This window comes from Muscardinus avellanarius, assembly GCF_963383645.1.
Source record: "Muscardinus avellanarius genome assembly, chromosome: 18".
In the NCBI taxonomy this organism is placed as follows: Eukaryota; Metazoa; Chordata; class Mammalia; order Rodentia; family Gliridae; genus Muscardinus; species Muscardinus avellanarius.
Window position 1 is genome coordinate 44,928,707 of NC_137804.1, and position 11,056 is coordinate 44,939,762.

Here is an 11,056-nt window from a genome sequence, read left to right on the forward strand (position 1 = left end):
ATCTGGTTCATGGGGAATGTTTGTTGAAACACTGATATCTGGTCCTCATTCCCAGACCAGATCAAAAGCAAGTCTCAGATGACACCATAAGACCTATATTCCCAGGTGATACTGCCCGCAGTGTGCGTGCGTGCGTGCATGCATGCATGTGTGTACTGAACCCAGTGACATTCTACCTCTGAGCTACACTCCATCTCTATTTTATCTTTGATTCTGAAACAGTGTCTCACTAAGTTGTGGAGAGCCTCACTAAATTGTTGAGGCTGTCCTCAAACCTGTGACCTGCCTGTCTCAGCCTCCCATGAACAGGGATTACAGGCATGCACCACCATGCTTAGCTGGCTGTTGTATTTGTAGAAAGTTTATAGAAACCATTCAGTTAATCATGTCATTATTTTCATTCTATCTTTTCTGTAAAATTTATCAGCACCATGGGAACCACAAACCAAACAGCTGTTTCAGGATTCCTCCTCCTGGGACTGACAGACGACCCAGCCCTGCAGCCGCTCGTCTTCAGCCTGTTCCTGTCCATGTACCTGGTCACCGTCCTGGGGAACCTGCTCATCGTCCTGGCCGTCAGCTCCGACTCCCACCTGCACACCCCCATGTACTTCTTCCTCTGCAACCTGTCCTTCACCGACGTCTGTATCAGCAGCACCACCATCCCCAAGATGCTGGTGAGCATCCAGACGCAGGACCAGAGCATCTCCTACGCGGGCTGCCTCGCCCAGCTGTGCTGTGTCCTGATTTTTTGTGGTTTAGAGAACTGTCTCCTTGTGGTCATGGCCTATGACCGCTACGTGGCCATCTGCCACCCGCTGAGGTACACGGTCATCATGAACCCCCGCCTCTGTGTTCTGCTGGTTCTGCTCTGCCTACTCACCACCACCGCGAACGCCCTCCTGCACACGCTGATGGCGCTGCGGCTGTCCTTCTGTACGCCCCTGGGGATCCCGCACTTCTTCTGCGAGCTCACTCAAGTTATCAACCTCTCTTCTTCAGATCCCCTTGTCAATAACCTGCTGGTATATTTGGAATCTAGCATATTTGCTGGTGTTCCTCTCTCGGGGATTATATTCTCTTACACCCAAATTGTGTCCTCAATTTTGAGAATGCCATCCTCAGGGGGAAGGTATAAAGCCTTTTCCACCTGCGGGTCCCACCTCTCGGTCGTGTCCTTATTCTATGGGACCGGTTTTGGGGTGTACATGAGTTCTGCAGTTAATGATGCTTCCATTAAGAACGTGGTGGCCTCCATGATGTACGTTGTGGTCCCCCAAATGCTGAACCCCTTTATCTACAGTCTGAGAAATAAGGAGATGAAGAGAGCCTTGAGACGTATCATCACGGGGGTGCCGTCTTCCCTGTGACTTCCCACCTACTTTTGGCTTTGGTATCTACTGTGAGTTTTAATAAGATAAATCCAGCTGGACATGGTGATGCATTACTGTAATCCCAGTACTTGGGAGCCTGAGACAGGAGAACCATGGGTTTTAGGAGAGCCTCAGTAATGGTGAGCCTCTCAACAACCTAGGTAGACCCTGTCTCAAAACAAAAATGAAACGAACTGGGCCATTGCTCAGAAGTAGAATGCCCCTGGGGTCAATTCCCAGTTACACACACGCACATGCACACACACACACGCACACACACACGCACGCACACACACACACGCACACACACACATACACACAAATGAAATGAAAAGAAAAAAGAGGAGAGAGACAGAGACAGAAGAAAGAAAGAAAGAAAGAAAGAAAGAGAGAGGAAGAGACAGAGACAGAGACAGTGAGAGAGAGAGAGAGAGAGAGAGAGAGAGAGAGAGAGAGAGAGAGAGAGAGAGAGAAAGAGAGAAAGAGAGAGGCAGGCAGGCGGGGTGTTCTATTGCATGTATGTAATATACTAGTACTTGAGAGGCTGAGACAGGAGGATTGCAGGCTTGAAGCCACCTCAGCAATTTAGTGACACCTTCTTTCAAAAGGAAAAATAAAGTAGGACTGGGAGTGCAGCTTGAAGGTAGAATACCACTTTGTTCAATCCCAGCATGAAAAAGAAAGAAAAAAAGAAAGAAAGAAAGAAAGGAAGAAAGAAAGGAAGAATTGAGTCCTCTTCTGGAAAACTGGATCTCTATGAGGTCACATTGGCCCCTACCCTACTCATTTTCATTATTCATAGCATTTTTATAATTTTATTTTCTTTGTTGTTAAGATGACTTATGATGTCGGGACACTGTTACTAAAGATACTGCCAATTTTCAAAGAAAAAACCTACCTCTTGTACTCCAATGTGATTGATATATGACTACAATGCACCAATTTAAAAAATAAATTAATAAAAATAAATAAATTAATTAATTAAAAAAAACCTACCTCTAATATGCTGAAAACCAGCCAAGATGTTCATCAACAGATGAATGGACTGCAAAACTGTGGGATATGCACACAATGGAATTTTACTCAGCCATAAAGAGAAACACAATTACTTCATTTACAGGGTAATGGATGGAACTGGAGGACATAATTCTAAGTGAGATTAGTCACAAAAATTAGAAATCAAATGTTCTCCCTAATATGTGAAAGCTAGGGAGAAAATGGGTCATAGGAGGAACTCTAGATGAAGAAGGAGATTCTTTAGATTAGCAAATGAGGTGACCTGAGGGGATGGGAGGGGGAAGAGGGAAATTCTCTAAAGCACATGATGTACTTTAACAAACATATCAGAGTCAATCACTAAGCCAAGCATGAGAAGGAGGGAGGGGGATGGAACGCGGTGGGAATTGGGTGAGGGCTAATTGGGTGTGCATGTATATCTCCACCATCTTGTATCCCATTAAGATGTATGACTACGATGCACCAATAAAAATTTAAAAGTATGCTGAAAAAAATAAAGAGAACTATAGTTCATCATTAGGACTCGGAAAGTAGGGAACATACAGTCTCAGATAGGCACGTGACATTGAGTCCTTTGTGAGGCGCTTCTTTTAAGCACATGTTCCACTCAGAGCCTTCTGGGTGTAGTAGGTGTGGGTGTCATACCTGGACACCGTGCCAGACAGGATGCCGAGCATCCCTCCTGTGGGCACTGCAACAGACATTTCCTGGAGTTACAGAGGAGGCATCTTGGTCACATGTTGAACGGCGTCTCTCAAATGATACTTCCACGTTGTAATGGCCCTCAGTTTTTAATACAAACTTCCAGGATAAGACAGTGAATGGCGTTTATGTCCCCAAAGGGGGGCTTGGCAGAGAGGTTTCTCCAAGGCTATTTGTGTTCCCCAAATATAACTTCATATATTTATGTTTTGTTTCATTTTGATAGTGGTACTGAGAATTTAACCAGGGGCATTCTAACTCTGGCCTACACCCTCAGCCAATTCTATTTTCTTTTTCTTTAGAAATAGGGTCTCGCTAGGTTGCTGAGAATCTCGCTACTTGCCGAAGCTGTTTTGGAACCTGCAATCCTCCTGTCTCAGCCTCCCAAGTACGGGTATTATAAGCACATGCCGCCATTCCCAGCTTAATTTCACATGTTTTAATAAATACAGAGTAGAATTGGAAGAATGTGGCTAGTTTTTGATCATCAGTATTATAACACTTTGTCCAAACAGTTTAATTTTGTAGAGATCAAATGTACCGTTATCATTCCTTTCATTTGCCTCTATAGTTTATCATGTCAATCTACTTCTTTTTGACCTTGATGAATTTTAATGGCAATGAACCAGTTCTATATCTTGATTATTACTCTCATAATTGTACTGCTAAAATTCCATGTGTTGTAGTAGACATATGTACATATAATTAAATTTTGGTGATTTTATAACTGAATTAACACCTCAATTAAAAACAAGGAACCAGGTGGGTGTGGTGGTGCACACTTGTAATCTCAGTACTTGAGAGGCTGAGAGAGGAAGGCTGCAGCTTTGGGCCCAGTCTCAGAAACTTAGAACCTCAGTAACTTAGAAAGACCCCGTTTCAGAATACAAAATAAAAAGGGCTGTGATGTGGCTTGGAGATAGAATGTCCCTCGGTTCAATCTCCAGTACCAAAAGGGGGGGGGGGGAAGAAGGAGAATAAAAACCATAATTTCAACTAAAAGTTTCCATTTGTAAAGAAAACTTTAGCAAGTATTACAATAATATTGGAAAAGGCATTTATGAAAGTCTAACTAGGAAGTCATGGATGTTGCTTACATTTTAGCAGCCAGTGTGAATTACACAAAAAAGTTTAAAATCTTTGCAAACTATATCACTACATGACAATGATATATAAGGCATACCTAAATCATTGTATTTTTTTTACAATATTATTGTTAATATTTTAGGCCAGGTATGTTGGTGTATGCCGGTAACCCTAGTTCCTGGGAGGCTAGGACAGAAGGTTCACAGATCTGAGATAACCCCAGCAAGGTAGTGAAACTCTCAGTAAACTTAGCAAAACTTTGTCTCAAAATAAAAATAAAAAGGGCTGGGGTATAACTCAGTAGCTCAGAGGTAGAATGTCCCTAGGTTCAATCCCTAGTAACACACACACATATTTATTTATTTATTATTTTATTTATTTATACATATGCCAGACATATTTTCACATTTAATAAGAGAATCGTATCTTCCTCCAGCTATCAATAATTATATAGATTACTTAGTACATAACTTAAAAGGAATATTGAAATTTACTCTAGAAGTGATGTTTGCTGTCCATCTAAGGTCCATTAAACGGGTGTGAGCTATCATAAAAGGGAGAGAGTAGAATGGCTCACACCTACCTCAGGGGTCAGGGAATCAGACACTCAGCTTCCCTCACCTCTGTAGACTTGGTCTTTGAAGAGATGCACTTCTGGGACCTGAGGGACGGTAAGAGAGCTGGAGTAATGAGGAGCTGTGGGGATTGAGGAGCTGCCTGTGACCACCTCATCCCACAGCCTGTCCCAGCCAGGGAGTGATTACCGAGCCTCCTCCTAGACCTGACCCTTCCTGACCTGGAGCTTGTTGAAGTATTTATTTCGTCCATCCTTCCTAAACACAGATCTCCCCTTGTCAATATCCAGGTGAGATGCTGAACGTCTCTGCTCTTAATAAAAACCAGGTAAGGCACAGTCCCTGAGTCAGTGTTTTGGAAACGAGGAATGATGTTACTAGAATTTAAACCTGGGAAGCAGGGGGAGAGAAAGAACAAATATTCACCAAATATTCTGAACTGTACTTGAATTCTTATTTTTTTATTTGAAATCCCACCATTTTCAGAAAGATGGGTGGGATTCCGGAATACTATACTGAGCACAGCCACTCCCACAGCATGAGTAGATGTATGTTTTCTCTTCTGTGTGGAAGCGAGAGACGTGTTGGAAACAAAGGCAACATGAGATAGATGAGCAGAGATTTCAGGGGACTGGCCCAGGGGATTGGGGAAGGGAAGGGAGGAGACACAGCCATAAAGAACGCAACGGTAGAAAAAATACTATGAGCATATACGAAATTGCCAATTCCAATCAATCTCAAATATCCACGGAGTGAGGGTGTGGAGGGAAAGACCTGGTTGGGAGGCCAGTAAGAGTTTTGTGCATATATTTTCTGACGCTTTGTACCCTGATGTGATATCAAATTACAGTGCTCACAATTTAAGAAATGTGCTGGAATTCTTGTGCAGATGTTGAGAAGGGGATCTTGTGAGTGCCTTAGTTTCTATGGTTGCCATAGCCAGCTTCCATTGACCGGTGAGATAAGACTTAAACATTATTTTCTCACAGATCTGAAGTCTAGAGGACTTAGAACCAAGGTATCCACGTGGCACTTTTTTAGAACATTCCCATGCACTCGTCCATACATTTTATTATCTTTTCACTCCATGTTCTCCATCAGATTCTCCAGCACCATGGAAACCAGAAACCAAACAGCTGTTTCAGGATTCCTCCTCCTGGGACTGACAGACGACCCAGCCCTGCAGCCGCTCGTCTTCAGCCTGTTCCTGTCCATGTACCTGGTCACCGTCCTGGGGAACCTGCTCATCGTCCTGGCCATCAGCTCCGACTCCCACCTGCACATCCCCATGTACTTCTTCCTCTGCAACCTGTCCCTGAATGACGTCTGTTTGAGCACAACCATCATCCCCAAGATGCTGGTGAACATCCAGACGCAGGACCAGAGCATCTCCTACGCAGGCTGCCTTGCCCAGCTGTGCTGTGTCCTGATTTTTTGTGGTTTAGAGAACTGTCTCCTTGTGGTCATGGCCTACGACCGCTACGTGGCCATCTGCCACCCACTGAGGTACACGGTCATCATGAGCCCCCGCCTCTGCGTCCTGCTGGTCTTTCTGGTCCTGCTCCTGAGCGTTGCGCACGCCCTGCTGCACACGCTGATGGTGCTGCCGCTGTCCTTCTGTGCACACCGGCAAGTCCCCCAATTCTTCTGTGAGCTTGCGCAGGTCATTAATGTGGCCTGCTCCGACACCCTCGTCAACGACCTGCTGGTGTACTTGGTTTCTTTCCTCTTTGCTGGAGTTGCCCTCTCTGGAATCATCTTCTCTTATGTCCACATCGTGTCCTCTGTCCTGAGAACGCCATCACCAGGAGGAAAGCAGAAAGCCTTTTCCACCTGCGGGTCCCACCTGTCTGTCGTCTCCTTGTTCTATGGGACAGCTTTTGGCATGTACATCAGCTCTGTGGTGACCGACTCGCCCAGGAAGACGGCGGTGGCCTCGGTGATGTACTCTGTGGTCCCTCAGATGCTGAACCCCTTCATCTACAGCCTGAGGAACCGGGACATGAAGGGTGTCCTGAGGAGACGCGTGGATAGGATACCATCTCTTCTGTGAGGTGCTGTTTGTTTTGGTCTGGGATTTGTTGAGTAAGTTAAGGCGATAGGTTTCCTGGGAAATGAGAATGGTAAACTTCCTCTTACTAGACTCTTACAAAATAATGGTCTCACAAAATGAAGAGATGTATATGTGTGTGGTGTTTGTTGAGGATGAACCCAGGGGCATTCCATCTCTGAGCTATACCATTAGCCCTATTTAATTTTTTTTTTCAGTACTGGAGATGGAACCCAGGGGCATTCTACCTCTGAGCTACACCCCTAGTCCTGTTTTTGGGTCTTTTTTATTTTTGAAACAGGGTCTCATTGAGTTGTGAAGGGCCTCACTGAGGTAGCTGAGGTTGTCCACAAACTACGATCCTCCTGTCTCAGCCTCCCAAATGCTGGGGTTACAAGTGTGTGCCACCACGTCCAGCTCCTACTTAATTTTTATCTGGAAATGGAGTCTCACTAGGTTGCTGAGAGCCTGGGTAGGTTGCTGAGGTGGTCTTGAAAACTGCACTTTTCCCTGTTTCAGCCCCCCACACACTGAGATATGTCAGAGCCCACTCGGCTGGTCCGAGGTGGGTCAGCAGCTCTAAGATGGCGCCGTGGCAAGGCGCCAGATCACGCGCCTCTCTGTTTGCTGGCGATAGCCGCATGCGCAGTGCGACTGATCATGTGTCAGGTGCGTGATCAATGCCTGCATTCATCATGCCATCAGTAGAGTAGCCAATGGGAAACTGTATTGTAAGGTCAGGGGGGAGGGCCTTCGGAGTTGAATATATGCAGGTGGTTGCGTGAATAAAGGAGGATTCTTGTTCCAGCTAAAGAGGTGTCCGTGTCGTTCTCTGAGTCCCTGCGGGTCGGAGTCTTGGGGAACGATAGAGATAGCCAGTATGTGCCACCACACACGTGACTATTTCATACATCTACATAGCTTTCTTTGAACTGTTTCCTTTTCTCCCTTTCCACCTTCCTCCCCAAACCCTCTTCCGTTGTCCTACTGGCATCTCTTCTGTTTATCTGGAGTTCCTTTTGTTTCCCAATTGCGCCCCAGCGTCCGCATGTGAGAGAAAATATTCGACCCTTCACTTTTCTGAAACTGGGTCAGCTCATCTAACGCGATGAGCTCCAGGGCCACTCATTTTCCTGCAAATGACGCAATTTTGCTCTTTATGGCCGAGTAAAAGTCCATTGTGTGTATATAACATACTTTCATAACTCATTCGTCTGTTGATGGACACCTAGCCTGGTCCCATGATTTGGCTATTGTGAATTGTGCTGATATAAACATGGGTATACACGTATCACTATCATATTTTGACTTTAGTTATTTTGGAAAGATACCCAGGAGAGGTATGGACGGACCATTTGGTGGCGCCACCTCCAGTCTTCTGGGGACTCTCCACACTGATCTCCATAGTCGTGAGACTAACTTGCAATCCCACCTACAGTGTTTAAGTGTTCCTACTTACCCCATGCTTGCCACCATTTACTGTTTGTATTCCTGTGCTTGCCATCCTCGCTAGAGTTAGACGGATTCCCAGTATAGCTTTTGATTCCCAATGTTCCTGATTGCTAACGATGTTGAACTTTTTTTATTTTCATGTATTTATTGGCCATTTGTATTCCCTCCTTTGAGAAGTGTCTATTCAGTTCAATTGCCCATTTTAATTTTTTAGCATTAAGTTTTTAAGTTCTTTGTATATTCTAGATATTAGTTGTCTATCAGAGAAGCTGCTGGCAAAGATTTTCTCCTATTCTGTAGGCTTTCTCTTCAGTTTCTTGTTTTCTCTTCTGCACAGAACTTTTTTTTTTTTTTTGAGGTATTGGGGATGTAACCCAGGGGAATTCTATCTCTGAGCTACATCCCCAGACCTATATTTTTATTTTTTATTTTGAAACAGGGTCTCACTGAATTGCAAAGAGCCTCACTAAGTAGCTGAGGCTGGACACGAGCTGCAATCCTCCTGTCTCAGCCTCCCAAATGTGCACTTAAGTTTTTAAATTTAATTCCATTCCTTTTTTTTTTTTTGTAAGACTCACTAGCAGTATGGAAACCACAAACCTAACAGCTGCTTCCAAATTCCTCCTCCTGGGACTGACAGACGTCCCAGCCCTGCAGCCGCTCGTCTTCAGCCTGTTCCTGTCCATGTACCTGGTCACCGTCCTGGGGAACCTGATCATCGTCCTGGCCGTCAGCTCCGACTCCCACCTGCACACCCCCATGTACTTCTTCCTCTGCAACCTGTCCTTCACCGACGTCTGTATCAGCAGCACCACCATCCCCAAGACGCTGGTGAGCATCCAGACACAGGACCACAGCATCTCCTACGTGGGCTGCCTCACCCAACTGTGTTTTGTCCTGATTTTTGGTGGTTTAGAAAGCTGTCTCCTTGCGGTGATGTCCTACGACTGCTGTGTAGCCATCTGTTGCCCTCCGAGGTACAGGGTCCTCATGAATCCCGCCTCTGTGTCCTGCTGATGCTGCTACCGCTCGTCAGCGCGGCGCCTTCCCTGCTCCGCGGTCTGATGTTGCTGCAGATGTCCTTCTGAGAAGGCTTCCTTCTCACATCTTCTGTGAGCGTGTGCAGGTCCTCAAGCTCGCCTGCTCTGATGCCCTCATCAATAACTCCTTGATATATTAAGTGTCCAGACTATTTGCTGGAGTTCCTCTTGTTGACATTATTTTCTCTTACACCCACATTCTCTCCTCTATTTTGAGAATCCCATCAGTCAGGGGTTAGGCATAAAACCCTTTCCGCCTGTGGGACCCACCTGTCAGTGGTGTCCGTATTCTATGGGACAGGTTTTGGGGTATATATGAGTTCTGCTCTTAGCGATTCTTCTATTAAGAATGTGGTGGCTTCCGTGATGTACATCATGGTCCCCCAAATGCTGAACCCCTTTATCTACAGACTGAGAAATACGGAGATGAAGAGAGCTTTGAGACATCTGGTGTCAGGAGACCCTCCTGTGAATATATCATCTCCTGTGGGCTTAGGTGTCCAGATGGAGTTAGCATGACGGAACAGGGAGCCACAGTTCCTGACCAAGTCCTTTCAAAACTTCCTAGATAATATCTCTCATACTATTTCCACTTCAGCTTGAAATCAGACCTCACTTTTTGATCAGCCACGTGACGTTTGACAAATGGTTTCAATATCCAAGCTTCAAATGATTGATCTGACTCCTACCATGGAAGACCTGGTTGTTTTTTGTTTGTTTGTGTGATTTTGATAGATCAGCCTCAGAGAAGGAAAAGTTTAAGAAAGTGAGTGGGGAGAGGAAAGGCATACACAGGGCTGTTGTCACGGATGGAAGTTCCCTTAGCCATGTCCTGTTATTAGGGCCACACAGATCACCTCTCACAGACACACGTACCATGAAGCAAGAACTCTGACTTTTCACACTTGATTATGGAACTACTGAGATGTTCCTTTGGAAACTGTGCCATTAGGAGGTCATGAGGGTGTCCACCTTACAAACTTTCATTACTTACACAGTTCACACTGTTACGCTCTCTCAGTGGCTTGAGATGGTGTTGTAATATTGAGATTTTATCAGTGAAGATGCTGTTGGTTCTAAGAAAAGTAAACACAAACTAAGCATGCTGCCACATGCCTGCACAGTACATTGGAGGCTGAGAAAGGAGGAGCACAGGTCAAACGGCAAACGTCAGCCTCAGCAACTTAAAGAGAGTCTGTTTCAAAAAATAAAAAGTAAAAGGGGCTGGGTGTATAGCTCAGGGGTAGAATGCCCCGGGTTCAAGCCCCAGCACCAAGAAGGAAAAAAAAAAAAGAAAAAAGAAAAATTAAAAAGAAACACTAACTAATATGCTGGAAAACAAAGGAAAGTTTACTGCAAAGATTTCAAAATTTGGGCATGCATACTTTCGGGGGTCAGGGTTTCATTGCATCCTAAAGAGGTGGCCTTTTCCAAGGACTTGTTCTCTTAAAGCCTAAACTTGGCTGTGACATCCGCAAGGCACTGGATATAAGCAGCCCTTCCACCCCCTGTGGTGATAACAAGATTATCGTATTCACTGAGCATGAGTTCCCAACAAGCCACTTGTATTCATTAAGTGTTTAAACTCCCACAAAATTCACAAACCTCCGGGCTCAGCCATGTGATGTTTGACAGGTTATTTTAGTTCCAAACTTCAAATACTTGCTCTGACTCCATCAATGAAAGCCCTAGTTGGGGGGTGGGTAGTGGGAGGGGGAGAGGAGAGGAGGAGGGAAGGGAAGAAGAAGGGGGAGAAAGGGA

The 11,056-nt window shown here is 45.2% G+C and overlaps 2 protein-coding genes and 1 pseudogene across 3 annotated transcripts; all 3 read left to right on the forward strand.

Moving 5' to 3' along the window:
* Nucleotides 1-431: 431 nt before the first annotated feature.
* Nucleotides 432-1,370, forward strand: LOC308276379 (olfactory receptor 7G2-like; the record flags this gene model as incomplete). Its single annotated transcript, XM_080715113.1, has 1 exon — nucleotides 432-1,370. The coding sequence occupies one exon, from the start codon at nucleotides 432-434 to the stop codon at nucleotides 1,368-1,370; it is 939 nt and encodes a 312-aa protein (XP_080571239.1).
* A 4,497-nt stretch (nucleotides 1,371-5,867) lies between these two features.
* On the forward strand, nucleotides 5,868-6,806 carry LOC308276380 (olfactory receptor 7G2-like; the record flags this gene model as incomplete). The annotated part of the gene is made up of 1 exon (XM_080715114.1): nucleotides 5,868-6,806. The coding sequence occupies one exon, from the start codon at nucleotides 5,868-5,870 to the stop codon at nucleotides 6,804-6,806; it is 939 nt and encodes a 312-aa protein (XP_080571240.1).
* A 2,034-nt stretch (nucleotides 6,807-8,840) lies between these two features.
* LOC308276660 (olfactory receptor 7G1-like) lies at nucleotides 8,841-9,814 on the forward strand (annotated as a pseudogene). The gene has a single exon. The product of its transcript is annotated as an olfactory receptor 7G1-like (transcript).
* The last annotated feature ends 1,242 nt before the right edge of the window (nucleotides 9,815-11,056 follow it).